The sequence below is a fragment of the Gossypium hirsutum genome, chromosome D07, assembly GCF_007990345.1.
Source record: "Gossypium hirsutum isolate 1008001.06 chromosome D07, Gossypium_hirsutum_v2.1, whole genome shotgun sequence".
NCBI classification, from domain to species: Eukaryota; Viridiplantae; Streptophyta; class Magnoliopsida; order Malvales; family Malvaceae; genus Gossypium; species Gossypium hirsutum.
Window position 1 is genome coordinate 54,286,205 of NC_053443.1, and position 20,797 is coordinate 54,307,001.

Sequence of the window (20,797 nt, forward strand, 5' to 3'; positions counted from 1 at the left end):
AAATCGGTTCGTTTCCTTTGCTGTTCAAAGCCTTTCTTTCTTCATTCTTTCTCTCTGAAGACTTCTAATCTTCTTCACATCTCCCATCCAGCCGAGCTTGGTCCATGGCATAATCTGGAACTCCCCTATCCAGGTAAAACTCTTCTCCTCTTCTTAACGATTCTGTTGCTATGATATGAGCAAGACCATTTGCTGATCTAGGTGTATGTTGAAATCTGATATTATCAAGTCCAAATATTTCCTGTTGAATGTCATAAATATATACCCCCACCATAGATCTATCTTGACTCTTTGATTTGCATTTCTTGACTATTGTGAGGGAGTCTCCTTCAAGAATCAAATGCTGCAATCCCCTCCTGATTCCCATTTGAACAGCTTTCCGGCAGGCAATCGCTTCAGCAGCAAAGGCTGATGAAATATTAAAATGAATCTCTGAACATGAAAAAAGAATATTACCATCCGAATCTCTGGCCACAATACCCACGCCTGACTGATTCTTTCCTCTATCAAATGCGCCATCAAAGTTGATCTTCATGAAACTTGCCTATGAGGACGACCATCTCTTTTTTTCTACGGTACAATTCAAATCTCTCTTCTCAAGACCATTAATCTCACTGATGTAGCTGTTTATAAGATTTGCAACTTCCGTTCCCTTTCTAATTTTACCTTCATGTATTCTTTTGTTTCTGTCTCCCCATATTGCCCAGAGTGCACAACAAAATACGCGACTTTGGTCAAGGCTGAGCTCCTCTATTGCCCAGGTAATCCACTGTACAAAATCCTCACATTGATTCCTTAAAATGCACTGAAACGATAATGTTCTCCATACCTCCCTTGTAACATGACAGTCACGAAATAAATGGTTCATTGTTTCAGCTTCTTCTCCACATCGGGGGCAGCTTGGATTTGCTACTAACTTTCGGTGCTGGAGATTCACCTTTATAGGTAGATAATTCCAAGATATCTTCTATATTGTAACCTTAATTTTAGCTGGTAGATTCAGGCACCAAAGTTTTTTGTAAAAATTTCCATAGATGGTCTGTAAAGCATAAGCTCTAGGATTTTCAGTCAATTTTTGTAATAGTTGATAGGCGCTTCTGACCGTGAACTCACCCGACTGTTCGCCTCCCCAGATAAGAAAATCATCATGCGGTGTTTGTGCCAGAGGAATTCTGAGGATTCTAGCTGCGTCGTCTTTCAGGAAGGTACTAGAAATCAACTCTTTTTTTCCAACTTCTGGTATTATTATCAATCAACTCATCAACTTTAACATCACGCATAGAATTAATATCTGATGATAATTTAAAATTAACAGAATCTGGAATCCAAGCATCGTTTATGAAAATATTAGTACCCGTCCCCACCCTCCAACAATGCCCTTTTATCAATAAGTCCTTTGCTGCCCAAATGCTTTTCCATACATACGAACTAGAATTTCCTAAACTGGAATTTAAGAAATTATCATTCGAGAAATACTTAGCTTTAAACACTTGCGTAACGAGCGCATTCTGATTGTTCATAATCCTCCACCATTGCTTAGCCAATAAAGCAACATTGAACTGTGCCATATTCCGGAAGCCCATACCACCCTCCTCTTTAGGCCTACACATGAATTCCGATTGACACCAATGAATTCCTTTCTTTCCTTTTCCTTTCTGCCACCAAAATCTAGCAAATAAATTGTCAAACTTATCATAAAGCGATTTTGGTAATAGAAAACATGTCATAGCATAAGTAGGAATTGCCTGAAGAACTGATTTAATGAAAACCTCTCTACCCCCTTGAGATAAGAAGTGAGAACTCCAATTATCAATCCTTTGCTTTATTCTGTCTTTGAGATTCTGAAACGATTCTTTTTTCTTCCGGCCTACAATATTTGGCAATCCAAGATATTTTTCCATATTATTCGAACATCTTATTCCCAAATCAGCCGATAACTTGCCTTTATCCCCCTCCTTCAAATTCGAGCTAAAAAAGATCATGGATTTATTAAAGTTAACGCATTGACCAGAACAAGCCTCATATTCTTTCAAAATAGCTTTGAGGTTCCTTGCACTACTTTCGGTGGCTTCACCAAACAAAATGCAATCGTCTGCAAATAACAAGTGCGATATTATCGGGCCTCTTCTGCTGGCTCTCACCCCTTTAATCAACCCCTCTTCTGTAGCATTCCTGATTAAGGACGATAAACCTTCACTGCAAATAAGAAAAAGAAAAGGGCTAAGTGGGTCACCTTGTCGGAGTCCTCTGGTTGGTTCAAAGACTCTACCATTCCTTCCATTTGTAGTTACAACATAAGAGACTGTAGAAATACATCTCATTATTAATACCACCCATTCCTTCGCAAATCCCATTCGTATCATAACTTCCTTCAAGAAAGCCCATTCCACCCTGTTGTAAGCTTTACTCATGTCAAGCTTTATTGCCATAAAACAGTTCTTCCCCTTACGTTTTTTCCGAAGTGTATGCAGAATTTCATAAGCAATCAAAACATTATCCGAAATTAGCCTCCCCGGGACAAATGCACTTTGAGCACTATCAATGCATCTTCCAATGACCTCCTGAAGACGATTGGCAATAGCTTTAGCAATAATTTTATAAAGAACTGTACATAGACTAATTGGTCTAAAATCAGCAAGGTTTGTAGGATTGGACTTCTTCGGAATAAGGGTGATCTTAGTTACGTTTAACCCTTTCACATCTTTTCCATTATTTAAAACTTCTAAACAGAAATTCCCAATATCTTCTCCCACTATGTCCCAGTATTTTTGAAAGAATAGAGCCGGGAAACCATCATAACCTGGAGCTTTTGTTGAACCCATTCCCTTTACTGCAATGTAAATCTCCTCTATCGTAAACTTTTTCAAGAGGATTTCATTTATATCCGAAGAGATGCAATTTTGAATACCTGTTAGAAGATGAGAAGGATCTCCAACGCCTGTAGTCGAGAAAAGCTTTTGAAAATACTGCGTCGCCATCTCATTAATTTTTAACTCCTCAGTAATTCCTTTCCCATCATCACTATCAAGCCTACTGATTGTATTAATTCTTCTCCGCATTGATGCATATTTATGAAAAAATGTTGTGTTCTTATCCCCTAACTTTAGCCAATTAGCTCGTGCTCTCTGTTCCCAATACATCTCCTCCTTTTCGATTTCCATGCTCAAATGGATTCTTTTATCAATCATCTTGTTCATAACATCTTCATCAAGTTCCTTCTTCATTAAGTCTTCAAGCTCTTTTGAAATTCTTTCCGTCATTCCCTTTCGCTGCTTCTTAATGGATTTAGCCCATTTCAATAAACTAATCTGCAAGTTCTCAAGCTTTTCCAAAACCGATCCATTTGGAGACTTCCAGGCTTCCCGAATTTCTTCTTCTATTGACTCCTCTGTAGTCCACCAAGCCTCAAATTTAAAGTTAGGGACTATCTTGAATCTGTTTAAATTAAATGTGCTTATTAGCAAAGGACAATGATCCGAAAGGGTAGACGTCAGATGATTAATATTGCCCGTTGGAAATAATTCCATCCATTTTTCATTCGCAACACCCCTATCCAATCTTTCTTGTATATTCGTCTCTGGTAAATTCCCTCTTTCCCATGTATACCATACTCCTGAATATCCCAAGTCTGAAAGGTGACATTCTTGTAGAGTTTCCCGAAACGCTGCCATCTTCTTTTCCTCCCTCAGCAGACCTCCCTTTTTTTCAAAAGAATAAGCTATTTCATTGAAATCTCCACTCACTAACCAAGGATACTCTTGCTCCTGTCCCAAGGTCTTTAGTAAATCCCATGAAGCATTTTTATTTTGTGAATAGGGAGAGCCATAAAACCCTGTGAATCTCCAATTTTCATGAGCACCCTCTCCTTTAACCAGCACATCAATATGACTTATTGACAAAGATCTAAGGTGAATCTGAACCTCCTCCCGCCATGCTAAACAAATCCCACCTCGCGTACCAACAGCTCCTACTTCAAGTCCATTCGTGAAGCCACACCTTCTTCTAATTGCTTCCATACATTTTTCACTTACTTTAGTCTCCATTAAGAAGACTAATTGAGGATTATTTTGCTTCAGTAAAAACCGAAGCTTCCTTACTGCCCGTGGACTCCCCAATCCACAGACATTCCAGCATATGATTTTCATTGCACCTGGTCGGCTTGCCCATTGGCAGCCGCTGATCCTGTCTGGTTGGAAAATTCCATTTGTAAATTGGTTTCATCCTTCGTAGCTAGATCCTGTTCAACAGGTCTCGCCCTTTTTGGATTCTCTTCCCGAATCTCCTTTACCCCATATTCATATTGCACTAACTCTGCCAATTTCATTTTTTGCAATTTACGATCAGCCTCATGGTTCTCCTTCCCTCCTACTATTTTCATTCTTTTCCAACTAGCTTTCCTGGCTAAGACCGGATTATTGACGAGACTATCTACAGTATCTCCTTCATTGATACCTACTTCCTCGTGTGATTCAAGATCTGCAACAACTGATGCCAAACAAGTATAATCCTGGATCCCTCTCACTAAACCACTACTTTGCTCCCTGTACTGATATTCTTCCTGATCCTTTGTAATGCCTCCAACATAAGAGCATTGTGATTGTGATTTTTTCAATAAAGCATTAAACTTTAAACTCTCCCTTCCCACTAACGTTGATTCTTCTTTTAATGCTAAAGAAAAAGGTGGATCCATTTTAATTCTGTTTTTCTCTGCAGGAGTGAATTCTGAGCAATCGTGGATACCATGCCCCAACTTGCCATATCCAAAACAGTAAGTCGGCAACTTTTCATACTTAAAGGGAATCCAAGATTTATTCCCACTCCCTATTGAAACAAAAATACCCCTACGAAGAGGTTTCTGAACATTTAACAGCACTCTAAGCCGACAAAATTCACCAAGAATTTCAGATCTAATTACCCCTCCGAAAGTGACTCCTATAGCATGCAAAAGATCTTTTTTGTCAAACTCTGGTAGACACGGCCCAATTTTAATCTAAAACGGTGATGAGACAAGTCGAATTTGATCTCTTAGCATTGACTTATTCAACCGATCGAACAGGATTAATTGCTTCCTAAACAACCATAATTGGCCTTCCAGAACAGTCTCTAAATCCTCTTCTAATTCAAACGCAATCAAAAAGAGATTTTTTTCAGCAACTTGAATCACAAATTTCTTCTTTGTCTTCCAAATACTCCTCATATGTGCTTTGAAACTATCTTGATTGTAGGGTTTCTTTGTCCATACGGAACAAATCAAAGAGAAATTGCTACTTGGCTCCACCATCGAACTTTTAACCGAAAGTTGAATAAGCTCTTCTGTTAATAGGGCAATATCATCTCCCCCAAATCCATCGTTACCACCACTCTCCATTATCCCAAGTCGCAGCAGCCACTGTTTTTGCTAGGATACCAAGGATAGCACTCTTGATTTCTAGGGTTTTTAAGTTGTAATTTGAATTCTAGACAAACCCTATTTTCAAAAAAAATTAAATGATATTTTAAATGAAATGGTAAAATTAAAACTTGAGTAGTAGTGTAAGTTTTTTTGTTCTATGATGTCTCTGAGCCTATTCATTTTATATAAAAAAGACAAAATACACTCTTCATAATATTTGTTACTTTTTAAAAACAAGTCTTTTTAGTCATTTTTCAAATGATTCAGTGTCGGATTGATTCATGATACCAACTAAACTAATAACCTAAACATAATGTAGATAGATGAGCTAATGCAATGGAATTTGTTTAGGACAATTATTTTATACATTGATAGTATAATTAAAGAATCAACAAGCGAGATTAAGAATCTGCCAAACACCTTTAAATCAGATGGGTTATTTTGACATAGTTTACTTTTGTAAGTATTGGTGTGATGTTTCGTATAAAAAGGATCTCTTAAGGAAATTTAGTTCAAAGAATAGTAAATTTCCAAGTAATTTGAGATTCCGAAATGATAATTTCCCATTTGGATTTAAAATATTACATTTAGACGATAATTTTACATTCTCAATAGTGTTAAAATTTCAAAATTTCAAGGGTAATCTCAATACCACGTTTTTGTAATGTAATGTAAGATTATCGTGAAAATTCAAGAGTTTAGAAATTTTTATCCAAAATTTAACAATCTCTTTATAAGTGCTGATGATATCTGTTCTTTTTGACACAATACTTAAAATTACCCATAGATCCTCCCCTCCTCTTAAATAGGAGGATGATGCGCTTCAGCATACGCGAACCCACGTCTTTTTGCACTGACAACAATATTCATACTAATCGAGTTAAGACTCGATCGGTAACCCTTTAACTAAATGATTAACACTTTAAACTAACTAATAGTATAAAAATAGAGAAATTAAATCCAAAATTTAACCAAAAACCAGAATAGAGCTATGTGTAAATTGGAATGCAAGCAAGCGAGAAGTTGGAGAAAGACAGCAAAGACATATAGGGACAGTTGGATTCTTGAAATAGCGAATGCGTAATTCAATCCGCCCAGTAGTTTTACTACCGCTGCCTGCATTTCAATTGGTTTGGTCATTGGATTGGTGGTACTACCTAACTTTGTCAATGCGTGAATATAGGGAAGCTTTACTTTTCTCAGAACTACAATTACCATAATCTCCAATCTCCCAATTCTTTCAAATTCATCTACGATGTGTTTTTTTAAGGCAAAAGGGTCCATTTCTTTTAGTTTTTATTTAGTTTGAAATTAATTTTTTTGGTATAATAACTTATTTGACCTCTAACTTTATAAAGAAATCGTTTTAGTTTTCTATTTAAATTTTTTTAGCTCTTTAAACTTACATTTTTTTGTTAAATTATCTCAAAATAAATGGAAAAGTTAACGTGTTTTAACTTTACTGACGTTGCATATACATGAATCTATGTGGATGACACGTCAACATTGATTTAAAATTTTAAAATTTTAATATTCAAAAAATTATAAAAAAATATTTTTAATATTTTTTAAAATTTTAAAAAATAATTAAATGTTGATATGTTATATACATGACAATCCACATGTATGTCACACTAATAAAATTAACAAACTTCACTTTTTCCATCTATTTTAGGGTGATTCGATAAAAAATATAAATTTAAAATTAAAATTTTGAGAGTTAGAAAGAAAAAGTCATTATGCTTTTTATTTATTTATTTTTAAGACACTGCCTTACTATAATTTATGTTTTAACCTAAAATATTTGCCTTTGCCTAAAAAGCAAGCCCATTTGCAGCATACCACACTCCATTAATAATCCCAATGCTTGGTCCCTTTAACTTACATGAATCAATCGACTTAGCTGTGTGAAGTTTCTTGAAAAGAGCTTCTTGCTTTTTACATTAGGGCTAAATGTATACATCTTTTAGCCTTAAACCCTCCTTTTCCAAACATAATTCCTACTTCACTGAAGTGGGTTTTTTGAGAAACTAAAACCCAATTACCAGAATCAAAGATTCCTACTAGTTTCTTGCTGAGTTCCAGATTAAGCTATCTTTTTTTTTTTGGTTCATTTTGAGAGTTTGGGGAGGCAGGATGATTCAGTTGTTGTTTTTGGTCCTTTTTGCGGAGGGTGCAATGGCGTTCCTTCTATTGGTAAAGATTGGGCCTTTGAGAGAGCTTGTGATAAAGAGCATAGATCAATTAAAGATGGGGAAAGGTCCAGCTACTGTGAAAACTATTGCAGGTACTATGTCTGTGATTCTTTTATCCAGTCTCATGAGCATTGTTAAGATCCAGAACAAGGGTGCAAAGCTTGGAACCATGTCACCTATGGATCAGGTTCTTTGGAGGACACACTTGCTTGAAGCTTCACTCATCGGTATCATTCTGCTCTTCATTTTTTCACGCCTCTTCTGGTTCATGCACATGTTAGTAACTTAGTAGTTTATGTACTGACTGTTGAATTATTTGCCTTTATTTAGTCTCTACTAACTACAATGTTGTTGGGTACCTTTGATTTTAAGTTTGTGCTTCATCAGTTAAGCTTATGTTTTCTACGAATTTCCTAAGTTTTAGATTGTAAATAGGTTCCGATCAGGCTCGACTCCAGATTTAGCCAGACCGCAATGTGGGCTATTCGATACCTAATACTGGAGGGTCTCCGACCGAAAAAAGATTGGCCTAACTCAAAATGTTGTAGTTAGTAGAAACTTTATCTAGGCAATTGACAAAACTGAAAACTGAACTCCTAAAATCTAATGAACCCCAGAAAGGACTCTGGAAATCCTCAAACTGTTGATGTCGAAACTTAGAGAGAAAACTTTGCAGCCAATGACAACTACAGGGCATATAGGCGAGACTGACCACCGTTGAATAGTTTGAGTTGTCTCTCTGCATTGGGAAAAACATTCTTAATCACGAAATCCGGTGTACATAAGCTGTAAACTGACTGCATTTAACAATTATAGACTCATTATGTTGTTTTCTTCAATTCGGAGTGCTTTAATCTTTTAATGTGATTTTTGTAAGTGGCACTAAAAGAAGAGTTAGTACTTAGTAGTCTTGAACTCAATTTTGTATGTCAGCTTAGATAATCACTGGTACATGATGCATCATATGCTGTTCAAGCAGTAACGTATAGCTTTTTGAAGTCTGTGATAGAAAATGGTCTATTTGCTTGATAAGTCATTAGGGCATTTTGGTTAATGAAACTGAACCTATATTAATAGTTGGAGATGTGGATTTGAACTCAAGACCTTTTGGAGGTTAGGTGTGGCTAGCTTCATGCCGCTACCTTGGCCTCCTCCGTTCTTATATTTTGTATCTTTGTCTTGCAAATATTTGGTTATTTCAGTCTTATGTAGTTTGTTCTTCTCTTCATCCCTTGTGCCCACGAACCCACATATGCACCAATGAAGTATCATTTCTGTTTGTTCCCATACCAAGAACCTCTTGCTGGATCTTTTAATCAGTTTACTGTTGTCTAGATTTAATTGAGCCATGAGGAATTTGAGAAATTCACGGAGTGAAAATTGTTGGCTTTCCAGTGGAAAATTGGAGTATCCGAAACTCTACAATTATAAACTTAACTCTATTATCTGTTGGTACATTCTACAAATAACACAAGATACATAATCTAGCATTGCCGCTTTTGTGGAGCATATAGAATTTGAAGCAGTTGGGTTAAATAAGTTTATGCCTGTAACGTAGCTAACAGGACTTTTCTCACTATGAGCTCTACCAGGTCTTGTAGCTAGTATGCTCTACCATCATGAACCCTTTTGTGACTAATTGTTAATTCCTGATTAACAATGTAAAGGTTATACATACAGTGGATATCAAATTAAAGTTCGGATGTCTCATAATGAAACCCTTGCTTGAAATTAAACTGTTTTAAGCTTTATTACCATGCAATGAAAGTAGAGTTAAAGGTGTTTGCAAGAGTTTTCTCAAAATTAACTCAATTGTTTTTGGTTGAAAAAATAGATGACTTTTCTCTTGATATATCAGAACGGCTTGTGACATCCATTAATACGAGACCAAGATGGGATTTCGTATTGTATTGGTTAGCAAGTGGTCCTTTATTAACATTACAAGGTTGTATGCTACATATTGTAAACAAACATATTATAGTTTGTTAAGTGCTCAATAATAAAAACTGAATGGCATAAATATATAATAGATACTAAGGATTTTGGCTAGTCTTTACGGCATGGTACATTTTGAATGTTAGTGATTTTTCTGACAAAAGCTTTAGTATGTTTCTAAAAGTTGAATCTTTTCCATTACCATCGGTGAATTTCAGTTTGTAGCTATTGCTGATCCGAAAGTGTAAGAGAATTGCTTAATCATTGATCATAAACTGAATAAGCGTCATGCCTGTAATATCGAGTGAAATGATTTTTCTATTTCTATCCCTTTATTTAGTGGTATTGATGTGTCTTTGTGCTGTCTGAACTTGATCTTGTAGGTTTTACTCTATTTCTCGGTTTCATAATTGATCGCATGCACCATTATATTAAAAAACTTATTGGGTTGAGGAGTAGGGTGGGATCTTCTAAAGAGGAAGCTGAACGTATCGAGAAAGAGAGAATACAGCTTAAAGAAAAAGACGACAAAGCCTCCAAGGAGATAAAGCTACTGAAAGAAGAAATCTCTACTTTATCAGAGAATTTGAAGAAGCTGAAATCAGAATCTGAAGAGAAAGACAAGAAGATCGAAATTGCCGAAGCGCACGTTGCTTCTCTACAAAAACAATCCGCGGATTTGCTACTCGAATATGATCGTTTATTAGAAGATAACCAAAATCTTCAGAATCAAGCTTTAGGGTACAAAAGTTGAGGCAAATTTGAAGGGGTCAGATAAAAAAGAAATGTGTTTAGGGTACTGATTAGGCCTCTGCATTGTTGAAATAACTGAAGTTAACTTTATTAAGAATGATTTAATTTAATGATCAGAAGCTAGTTAAAGAAGCAATCATCAATATATGATCATATAAGGAACCCCATCATTTGACTATGAAACTCATCTCACGGTCTAAATTATCCAATACGGTTGCTATAGCTTTATATTCATGGTGGCTTTTATCTCCCATAAGGAAAGCATGGAGCTTCCCATCCACATCCAATACACTGTATCCAGGTACTTTCTTCTTCCCCGAGTCTTTCATGAGTTTCTTTACAACAGCAACTTCATCCCACATGTTTCCCATGGCGAAGAAGTTCGAGACCAACGCATGAATTCCCAAGTCGTCTGGATTTAACTCGAGGACTTTCTTTGCTGCCATTTCCCCGATTGACAACTTCCCATGATTACGGCAGCCAGACAGGAGAGCAACCCAAACAGCCACCCCGGGTTTGTTGTTCATAGACCCTATTAGTTTATAAGCTTCTTCCACAAGTCCTGCACGAGCTAAAAGATCGACCATACAAGTGTAGTGCTTCTCAATTGGTTGGATACTGTATTCATTTACCATGAAATTAAACCAGTATCGACCTTCGTTAACCATTCCTGAGTGGCTGAGAGCTGAGAGAAGTGCTGCAAAAGTTGCATGATCAGGTTTTAAGCTCATTTTTGTCATCTGGAGGAAGAGTGATAGAGCTTCCTTCCCATGCCCATGTACTCCGTAGCTGGCAATCATTACATTCCAAGAGATTATATCTTTAGAAGCTATCCGATCAAAGAGTGCACGGGCATAAGAAAGCGATCCACATTTTGCATACATGTCAATCATTGCTGTGCCAGAAACTGGTTCCAAATCAAACCTTCTAGTGATACATCCATGTGTGGATTTACCCAATTTTAACAACCCGCATTGCGAACATGCCAGAAGAGCACCCACAAGGGACATCGAGTCCGGCTTAAATCCACAACCCTGCATCTGTACCAACAATTCCAGTGCATTTCTAGCAAAGCCATTTTGAGCTAAGCCAGATATCAATGCACCCCAAGAAATATCATTCTTGGTTGGCATCTTGAAGACATGCAAAGCATATTCCAAGTATCCATTCTTAGCATACATATCGACAAGGCTAGTCTGAACCACGACGTCCATGGAAAAACCTTTCCTAATCATATATCCATGAATTGTACGTCCCAACTTTGAGTCCCCCAGATTTACAGATGCTTGAATCAACCCCAACATCATAACACTATCTCCTTCCATCCCTTCCATTCGCATTTTTCTATATGAATCAATCGCCTCACTTGCCCGTCCACTCTGCGCCAGCCCTGTTACCATAGTAGTCCAACAGACAAGATCCTTTCTTGGCATCCCGTTAAACACTACAATTGCCTCGTCCATTTTCCCACATTTGACATACAAATTCAAAATGGAAGACGCCACAAAAACATCCTTCTGATATCCGAAATCCACCGCTTTACGCCAAATCTCGTCCCCCATTTCCATGTCCATCAAGCTAACACAGGCCTTAATAGCCATGGTAAAAGTGGTGCTGTCAGGCTTAATGCCTTCCATAATCATCTGACGATACAAGTCCAGAACTTCTTTTGGAAAACTTTTACGAGAATAGGCAAGGATCATTGCATTCCATGAATCTACCCTTCTATTAGACAATTTATCGAACACTTTGCGAGCTGACAAGATATCACCAACTCCCGCATAAGATGCTATAAGATTGCCAACAGAGTTTTTATGGCCGGTTTGGATCATCATGGCGTGAATTTTTGCTAGGGGTTTCTTGTCTTTGCAGGCTAAGAGCAGAGGTTTAAGATGTTTTCGCCATTTAAGAGACTGCATTGCAAGTTAAGCTATAGCCGTTGCATAGAAGACAACTGCAAAAGGAGCTGCACTGTAAAAATGGTATTGGATGAGACATGAAAAAGAGTAAAACTAAAAAGGAGCACACGCCGTCTGTGGGAATCGAACCCACGACCACATGGTTAAAAGCCATGCGCTCTACCGGCTGAGCTAAGACGGCCCACTTGTGTTTCATTTATTCCTTTATATTTGTTTGGTATATCTAACACAAGACCAACTTCAAATTTCCGTAGCAGTCTAAGTTAGTAATTTCCGAAAGCAAAGCAGAAGAAAGTGCAGCAGCAGCAGCTTCTCCAGCAATGGCCGAAATCTCAGAAGCTCCAGACTCCGATTCCTCCAAATTACTCGGCAGTGATAGTAAAGCACCACAACGACCCGATTCTGAACCCGAATTCGACCCTAAATTGATGCGTAAAACCAAACCCGGATTGAAGCGCCTCTTTCTTACCTTCTCCGTCCTCTTTTCCTTCCTCCTTGGTTCGCCTCCACACCTCTGGCATAGCTTCATCTATAAAATTCCTTCTTCTTTTTTTCCTTAATAAATAAACAAATCTTTTCTTTAATTTAATTTAATTGCAGGTTTCCCATTCTTATGGAAATCCGTCGAAATCTACCGTTCTCCTCTGCCGTTTCGCGAAATCGACTCGCTCTCGACTCAGCTTCGATCCGACACTTTACTCTTTCCGCTCCATTTCCACGCCCTTTTCGTGGGATTCGATTCCGATCCGGATCGCCTCCGTTGGTCAATCCTCTCCGAAATTACCAAACTGACCTCTCAAAACCCTAAATGCTCCGACAACTACACTCTCTCCGTCACCGTGGACTTAGGTTCCCGTTGCCTCCGAGGCCCAACCTCGTCCCCACATTCGAGTTCTTACCAGTGCGGATCGGTCACTGGCGATGATGTTGTCCAGAACGATGACGTGGTGGTCGATGAGAGGTTGGCGTCGGTTTTTGGCGGGAAAAACAATGAGTATAGTATGGCGGTGGTGAAGGGTGTGAGTGAGAGAGCTGTTGTTGGGAAGTATAGGCACGCGTGGATGGTAGTTGGCGATGGCAGCGATGTGGAGATGGCAGTGGTGAAGGTTGCGGAAGTGCTTATCAAGGTGTTCATTAATGGAGGGAGAGAGGAAGGGTTGATCCGGAATGAGTTTATGCCTGTTGGAGCCGATGGCAAGATCGTTCTTTCCTTCAATTTGCTCAATGCGGATCCCCATGATTGGGTTTATGATTGGTATGAGGCTTTTTCATGCTAACCTTTCCTCCTTTTTACTTTCTACAGATTTGATTGATTTTTGAAAGCTTTGTTGGTCTTGTTTTGATTCTGTTTATGTTGAAAATCTTTAGTCCTTGAAGTGTTTGATAGAATTATGCTAAACGAAACTCACTATAGTTAGAATGTTACAGTACTTACTGCATTTTGCTCATATGATATTTCCTTGTATCTCTGGTCTGCAGGGATTTTGAAAAGATTGATGATACCTTGTTAACCCCTATGATAGAGGCTTTGGGACCTGTGGCAAACATCAGTGTAGAGAGTCAGGTCAAGGGTCATCTTCTTCGTTTCAGTTTTATAGCTTTTATTCTATTTTCTTCTGATTGGGGTTTCATTGTTCTCATGAATAGGTTTTGTACCATACACCAAAGGCCTCATTCTCTTATTGGAATCAAAAGTTGGAGAGCTATGTCTTTAGCACCAAAGATCTTCCTTTCTTTGTATGCATCTTTAAATTTTTTTCTGTTCTGTTTCTGTAGATCATTGATAAAAGAATGCTGCATTTTAATTGGTTTTGTGTATGTTTCTGCAATTATTGCTTTCTGGCCACATGAAATGTCGGACATGGAAAATAATGGAACCTCTCATGGTTCTAACAGGTAAATTCCAATGAATGGCACTTGGATACTTCAATTGCAGCTGGTGGGCGATCAAAGATATTGCAATTTGCGGTGTATATTCTTTTGCTCAATACTTCTTTTATCTCTTAACTGTAATGATTGCATTTATTGAGTTATAGGATGTCTATAACCGTATGGTTTCATCCTTTTAATGTATTTTTGGTTTAATATCCACTTTAGGCGAAGATGTTGGTTAAGAGTCTCAGCCAGATTTGATATTTTCTTGTTCCCTCTCATATTTGTGAGTTGTTTGCATGCCTCTTTTATTTTCTCAAGCTGTTCACTATTCTCTTTGTTGCCAGCTATGTACCATCTGCAAAGGAATGCCCTCTTCTTCTCCAGCTGCCAAATGGAGAGATTTCTAAGACAAATGGCTTTATATCTCCAGTTAGTTTTCAAGCCTTTGCTATATTCTTTCCTTTCACCACTAATTATTCTGTGAGACGGGTTATCTTATTTCTTCTCATGAAACCTTTTAGATGTGGGGAGGTGTTATTGTTTGGAATCCCCAAGGCTGTTTAAAGGATTCAGAATTCAAGCCCAGTGCCAAGAACATAATTCCCATACAGGTTAGATGATACATAACTAATTCAACAAAAAAGTTGCTGTTCCTCGTAAACACGCTTCCATTTACATGCTGGTGCAGTAAATTTCCAGAGAAATTATTATTTGGGACTGAAAAGTTCATAAATCTGTTCTGAACCATTTAATTTATAGATTTATTGCCATCCAGCTTGGACCATGGGAAAGAAGGGTATAATTGAATGATTAGTACATGTTCTGTTATAGTAGCAGGTGGCTTCAGTGTAGTTTTCTGTAATTTGATGCATGAACATTCTTAAGCAGGACCTTGAGAATATGTTTGAAGTATTCATTGGGCAATTCCGGCAACTATTTGGTTTCAAATCTTTGAATGTTTACACGGGTGCATCAGGCGATTGGAACCTTCTGCCTAGTGAAAGAGGTTTTACCGAGTGGTAAGATAAAATCCTATGCAACTACCAAGCTATGCCTAATAGTTATATTTTGTAGTTTCAAAAAAAAAACGGGTTAGACCAAAACTGATCTCTACTTTGTAGTGGTCTAATCAGCAAGCTTGTTCTTTGTGGTTGCTTAAGCCTTAACTTCCATCCAAATTTTCTTAAAGAATAAATATAGTATCATCTTGAGCGGTTATTCATTCTGTATATGTGGAGTTTTCTTAGTTTCAATTCTTGTCCAGGGAATTGGACGTCTTGTCACGGCAACACACTTGTTTTAATCTTCATTCATGTGCTACGACACTTGGATCTCTTTCAAGATTGGTATGTTGTCATTGGTTTTAAAGAAGGACCATCTGATTCAATAAGACTTTTTGCAACCAATGACAAGTTTTAATGCAGGTTCAATCACTGCCAAGGATGATTATCAAGGATGAGATAGGAAAACAGGTAAGATACTAAGTTGGACTACAATTGCATTTGTAACTCTCTTTGAAAATAACCATTGAACTATCTGTTTATGATTTTACGGTGGTGTCTTCCAGGTAAAGCTTTCTCTTGAAGCAGCAAAGCTGGCACTAAGTAATGCCTCTAGTGGAGTGTATGAATTTTCAGCTGGTATGTTCCTAGACTTACCTGTGGATTATCATTGTTCAACTGTATCCTAAAATAACCATCTGTTGTCCAAATCTCTTGTCAAATTAGACTCTAACAAACAGTTTACATTCTCTGGTCAGCTTCATCCAGTCAGGCAAGGTCTCTGGCAGAGGATGCCTTTTTCCACCCATCTATTATGTCTGTCAGCTACTATTCTTTTGAGCACTGCTTTGCTGTCTACTCGGTTAGTCAAATGAAACTTTCACGTCTCTCTTGATCATATCATCATATCATTAAACAGAAGTTGAAATTTTTCCTACCAAACTATGTTTTTTTATCTATTGGATTCGAATTACAAGGCTCAACCTCTTTCCTTCTATTTGTGCAGCCATTCTTTTTGCCCGTTTCGATGCATGTTGTGCTTGCAGCTCTAAGAGAACTAAGAAGATATAAGCAAGAAAAGGCCAAGTACCTAGCTTGGAAGGCTAAAGCAAACACGGCAACATAAAGCAAAGGCCCCAACTGCAAAAGGGATTATTCTAAGCCATGGGAGATATTCAAGAAACAATTTGGCGACAGGGTCCGAAACACAATTTTTGCAGCCTTGTAACCCTACCAATTTACCTCATGCCTTATACCATAGAAACTTATCTAAAAGTGGTTGAATTTGGGACTATTTTTTATGAGTCCAAGTTTTGGCTATATGCGACTGCTGTTTGATGGAAATGCAATGAATGTATTCTTTATATAATCTTTGGGGGTATTATGCTGACTTGACATCTCGATATTCTTAAGAGAGAACAAATAAAACACAAACTCATAGCGCATTAGTTAAACTCTCAAACACTTGGATTTAGAGTTTAGAAACTTTACAAAAATATAAATTTAAGACGATGCAGCCCATACGTCAGTTTAAAGTTTCTAACTGAATGCCACTAATTGGCAACAAAGGAACTTCCTACCCTACTTTCAATCTAACGATATTCCATCCTTCCATTTCAATAACAAAGTCTCGTGAAGCCATACTTTTGTTGATAAAACTTAACCAGAGAAAAAAAAAAAAAGGAAACACCAAACAAGAATTGGTACAAATGCAGGTTCTTATCACCCAACACACAACCTTACAATCTTGTAGGAATGGACATTAACACATCTCGAGATTCGACAGGCAACCACCTCTTGCTAAAACTCCGATTATCAGCCTCTTGACTCCAATTCCAGAATTATCTTTTTTCTTGGTCCCTGGAGATGCAAAGGAGAAGATTCTTCAAGTGCTGGGAACACAAAAACAAGTAGAAAATAGGGAAGATAAAGAGTGGGGGGTCTGATGGTTGAAGGAAGCTCTTAAAAGGCAACAAGTGAAGGCCACATACATTATATAGGACTAAATAAAGGGACCGACACAAATTAGGGCTTTTCTACAACTCCTTCGGCACTAATTATCTGTATATTCCAAAAATTCCAGCTTCTTTTGACAAGGTCAGCACTTGCACATAAACTGTTAATTTCAATAATACCTTCAAATAATCATATGCACTTAGAAGAAATTCAAGAAAATCAACCAAAATAAACAGATTTTCTAGGTCCAAGAAAAAAGGACATTCTTGTAAAGCTAAGGTATGCCTTGGCTCTTCAAAAAAGGAAAACATTTGGATGATCTCAAACTTAAAAACTAGGTAAAACAGAGGGGCCATATAATGTAATTGCATGAGTGCATCCAAATTTGAGGATTTGGTTTAAAGTTACCATTGGTATGCCTAAAGCTTTTAGATCCCCATCTGTCATGTGTACAAGTGCAGTCATATCAACCTGCAGAAAAAGTTCTCTTATAACAGACGCAGAAATTTGTTTAATTTGTGTAAAGATGTAAAACAATAAAAGAGGGGTAAATTTACAATAAGAAGCATAAACTACATACTTCCTCAGCTTGAAAAGTGATTGCATATTTTTCAAGACCCAAGGACTGGAGGAAGCCCTCCACGGATGTATCAGCCTGCATGTGAAAGCACATGGCTTAGACACAAATTATAACAAGAAAGCGCATACGGGCAACACTATTGTCATAATTCAATAAAAGATGGGGGAATGCCTCTTATGTTGGATACAACCAAAGGAAATATCAAAGTGCAAACTCGGGCACATTTAGAATTCCATTTAAGAGAAAACCAGAAGCCTTTAGTTCACTTCTTTTTGCATATTCCACACGATCCATAGCTGGGCATTACACATCATAAGTCATAACATGGTTTCTTTCCCGCTTATTAGACTTTCAAACTGCCAACACTTCAAATTCCGATTTCACGTAAATGTTAGTTCACAATCCAGAGTTGGCAGGTCAAATTTTCACTCAGCTGACTTCATTGTGCATTCCAAACCAATGTAAACAAGCCCTGGTGACATGCATGCCATGAAGTGGCAGGTGTCTGAAACCCCCCCCCCCACCAAACACAAAAAAAACACGCATACGCACAAAAAATACAAACTTACAATGTCAAGTTCACTCAGATCAATTCAACATGCATTGCAAAGAAGCCCTAGGGATATGCATGCAATCAACATAGCAGGTCTCTACACCCCTTGCCCACAACTCAAAGTTTATAGGTCAACTTTACTCAGTTCACTTCACCATGTAATGAAGCCATTGTAAATAAGCCTAAGGATATGCATAACATTACATGGCAAGTTTTTAAACGCCTTCACACACACAGGCATACACCTAGGACAGGAGGAACAGAGATGATAAAACAGAGGTTTGATGTATCATGCTTTTCATATAAACAAATAAATAAAAACAAACATACAACATATAAGGGAAGATGCTAAATGGCAAAAAAGAGCACAAGTTACATACGCTTTGCTTAGCCTTCTTTCTTGCTGGAGTATTTGCAGCTCTCCTGGGCTCTGGTTCAGTTGTTTCAACTGCTACACTTTTCCTGGCAGGTTGGGCAACCTTCACTTTTTGTTTTGGTGGATCAGCACTTATTGGCTGTGCATTCATTGTTCCAGATAACTTTTCACGAAGATCACGGACACCTGAGAGAGTTCCCCTTCCACTTTGAGACACATTTTGCAGGCTTTTCCTTTGCAACTTCAACCGAAGATCTCGAGCATCGACTTTACGATCTTCACAAACCATTAACACACAGTCAAAACTAAATAGAGATGATTTAGTTGCATCCAACTACAGCAGCAATATTTTAGTTGCATGTGATTGTGTCAGGCAATCCATACTTGAAACATTAGGTCTTGAAACATTAGGTCCATCTTCTTGGTAAAGATCATGTTCCCACTTGTCATCTTGCCTCTGTCTGCAAAAGATATAGCAAGAAGTCATTCACAGATTAGGAGAATTAAGGCACAAAGTGCAAATGAAACAAACTCAGCTTCTCCCTTGGATGGAAATAAGGTGACATAAACCAAACCCAACTGATCTGAGCTAATATCAGCTTAAAAATCTATCGCCTTTAAATATATATTACCAAAATTGTTACCTAAGAGGCAAAACCACATGCTTACAAGCTCAAATCACAAACAGCAAAGTTCATAATCAACACAACAAGCACGCATAAGATTATTGTAGAAGGTCAAAAGACAAAAACCATATAAGCAAACTGGCTGCCCTTTCCTCATTTTTCTTTCTTAACACTAGGTTAAACAAGACTCAGTACTCCATGGTTTAAAAAAAAACTCATAGTTTTCAGTGCAACCAACATACATTGAAATGAAAGGTAAAACTTAAAAGCTCCCTTTCCAGTTTCAGTTCACAATTACTCGGGACCCAACCCCTTTCTTCTTCTACGCATCATATACTTGATTTTATAGAATTAGGAACCCAAAAAGACAAATCTAACCCCTGAATTTTGCGAATTCAAATAAATAACCATTCATTCAAATTGTCTTGAACTCCATCTCAAATCTTTAACATCATATTAAACTCAAATATTCATGGCAAACCCCGCTACGAACTTGATTCATCATCCAAAAATACCAACACAAAGGGAAACAGTTTTTTTTTTCTCCCGAAACACAAGGGAGGGCTGTTAAATTACTGCATTTCAAGTAAAAAAGAAAAAGAAAAATTCCTATTAATGCAAATAAACGCAGATATTCCCCAATCATCATCCGTCGAAACAAAAAGAAAATGAAAGTAGAAGCAAACCTCTTGCCAGCGATTTGACGCCGAGGAATGAAGTTACCGGAGGGATTGCCATTGAGTCTCTCCTTCACCGACCTTTTCCCAGCATCCTCCTCCACCCGATCAGCGTACATCTCTATCAGCTAATTAAAACCCTAACCCTAACACTTATCTTTGCAAATCACGAGAAAATAAAAAGAACAGTAAAAACTCCGAAAGATTGGCCTTCTAGAGGACTTCCAAAAAAAATCTAGCAAGCGTGAGGGCAAAATCAAAGAATAAAATAAAAAACCCTAACCCCTGTTTTGTATTAAATGTAAAGATTATTTTTGTTTTAGAAGATTGATTCTCACACCCTCCCCGCTTGTCAATTGGCGAATCCTTTTTGGGGATTTTTTTTTTTAGTTCCTTTTGGCTTTCGAATTTTGAGAATTCTACGCGAAGCGGACTGTGTGGGATTCTTTATATGTTTAAATAATGCTGGGAATTATTACCGTCGGCTTCGCATCACCGCCTCGTGTCCAAGAGGTATTCATACAAAGGTAAAGATTGTAATTTGAATTTCATCATTCAAATAGTCTATTTTATTATTTTAAAAATTATTAATTTAATTATAATTATTATTAAATTATTTTATTATTTCTAATAATAAAATGTGTAAATTTAAAATTACCACATAAGCTCAAGTGTCACGGGTCAAAGTGCAAAGCCCATGATCATGGTATAAGATGCGCCCAATGGAGGTCTATCGATAAGATGGGGATCATTTAGCCCAAGAGAACTGGCTCGATTCAAAGAACTGTTAGAGAAGCTTGTCAGATTAAAGCCTGGTTGGCCCGATAATGAAGATATGGCAACTTAGGCTAATTTGGTAACTAATTTTAGAAGATTGAGAGAATCATATCTTGTAAATGTTAGATTAGATTTGATATGGCTCAATGATTGGTTGCGAACAATGCAAGAGCAACTCAGGG

The 20,797-nt window shown here is 37.5% G+C and overlaps 4 protein-coding genes and 1 non-coding gene across 8 annotated transcripts; 2 read left to right on the forward strand and 3 right to left on the reverse strand.

The window, feature by feature from the left end:
- The first annotated feature begins 376 nt into the window (after positions 1-376).
- On the forward strand, positions 377-10,407 carry LOC121219560 (uncharacterized). The gene is made up of 6 exons (XM_041097873.1): positions 377-575; positions 708-761; positions 877-1,205; positions 4,714-4,768; positions 5,226-7,814; positions 9,906-10,407. Exons 5-6 carry the CDS (start codon positions 7,529-7,531, stop codon positions 10,274-10,276), a joined length of 657 nt encoding a protein of 218 aa, XP_040953807.1. The 5' UTR covers positions 377-575; positions 708-761; positions 877-1,205; positions 4,714-4,768; positions 5,226-7,528; the 3' UTR covers positions 10,277-10,407.
- On the reverse strand, positions 10,002-12,194 carry LOC121219559 (putative pentatricopeptide repeat-containing protein At3g25060, mitochondrial). Its single transcript, XM_041097871.1, has one exon. The coding sequence runs from the start codon at positions 12,192-12,194 to the stop codon at positions 10,443-10,445; it is 1,752 nt and encodes a 583-aa protein (XP_040953805.1). The 3' UTR covers positions 10,002-10,442.
- A 108-nt stretch (positions 12,195-12,302) lies between these two features.
- TRNAK-UUU (transfer RNA lysine (anticodon UUU)) lies at positions 12,303-12,375 on the reverse strand. The gene has a single exon. It is a non-coding gene; the product is annotated as a tRNA-Lys (tRNA).
- Positions 12,376-12,429: 54 nt separating this feature from the next.
- On the forward strand, positions 12,430-16,439 carry LOC121219558 (GPI transamidase component PIG-S). Its single transcript, XM_041097870.1, has 13 exons — positions 12,430-12,692; positions 12,795-13,449; positions 13,674-13,758; positions 13,842-13,931; positions 14,091-14,164; positions 14,414-14,498; positions 14,591-14,680; positions 14,958-15,088; positions 15,334-15,415; positions 15,494-15,541; positions 15,637-15,709; positions 15,829-15,932; positions 16,077-16,439. Exons 1-13 carry the CDS (start codon positions 12,515-12,517, stop codon positions 16,194-16,196), a joined length of 1,815 nt encoding a protein of 604 aa, XP_040953804.1. The 5' UTR covers positions 12,430-12,514; the 3' UTR covers positions 16,197-16,439.
- Positions 16,440-16,515: 76 nt separating this feature from the next.
- LOC107925838 (ankyrin repeat and SAM domain-containing protein 6) lies at positions 16,516-20,381 on the reverse strand. Of its 4 annotated transcripts, XM_041097872.1 has the most exons (7): positions 20,122-20,352; positions 19,848-19,995; positions 18,920-18,996; positions 18,540-18,811; positions 17,607-17,681; positions 17,435-17,497; positions 16,516-16,930 (listed from the first exon to the last, which is right to left on the reverse strand). In XM_041097872.1, exons 2-7 carry the CDS (start codon positions 19,955-19,957, stop codon positions 16,886-16,888), a joined length of 642 nt encoding a protein of 213 aa, XP_040953806.1. In that variant the 5' UTR covers positions 19,958-19,995; positions 20,122-20,352; the 3' UTR covers positions 16,516-16,885. The 4 variants fall into 4 exon arrangements, with proteins under 4 accessions (XP_040953806.1, XP_016712055.1, XP_016712054.1 ...); XM_016856566.2 differs by having other exon boundaries at positions 19,848-20,381; XM_016856565.2 differs by having other exon boundaries at positions 16,516-16,962; positions 19,848-20,381.
- Positions 20,382-20,797: the final 416 nt, after the last annotated feature.

Coding starts and splice junctions, on each gene's coding strand:
- LOC121219560 (XM_041097873.1), top strand. CDS start 7,529: ATGATTCAGTTGTTGTTTTTGGTCCTTTTTGCGGAGGGTGCAATGGCG. Junction 7,815..9,905: donor GCTTGAAGCTTCACTCATCG/GTATCATTCTGC, acceptor TTGATCTTGTAG/GTTTTACTCTATTTCTCGGT.
- LOC121219559 (XM_041097871.1), bottom strand. CDS start 12,194: ATGCAGTCTCTTAAATGGCGAAAACATCTTAAACCTCTGCTCTTAGCC.
- LOC121219558 (XM_041097870.1), top strand. CDS start 12,515: ATGGCCGAAATCTCAGAAGCTCCAGACTCCGATTCCTCCAAATTACTC. Junction 14,499..14,590: donor CAAATGGCTTTATATCTCCA/GTTAGTTTTCAA, acceptor GAAACCTTTTAG/ATGTGGGGAGGTGTTATTGT. Junction 15,089..15,333: donor GAAAGAGGTTTTACCGAGTG/GTAAGATAAAAT, acceptor ATTCTTGTCCAG/GGAATTGGACGTCTTGTCAC.
- LOC107925838 (XM_016856565.2), bottom strand. CDS start 19,957: ATGTACGCTGATCGGGTGGAGGAGGATGCTGGGAAAAGGTCGGTGAAG. Junction 17,682..18,539: donor GAAAGAAGGCTAAGCAAAGC/GTATGTAACTTG, acceptor TTTCACATGCAG/GCTGATACATCCGTGGAGGG. Junction 16,963..17,434: donor AAGCTTTAGGCATACCAATG/GTAACTTTAAAC, acceptor TTGTGTTCCCAG/CACTTGAAGAATCTTCTCCT.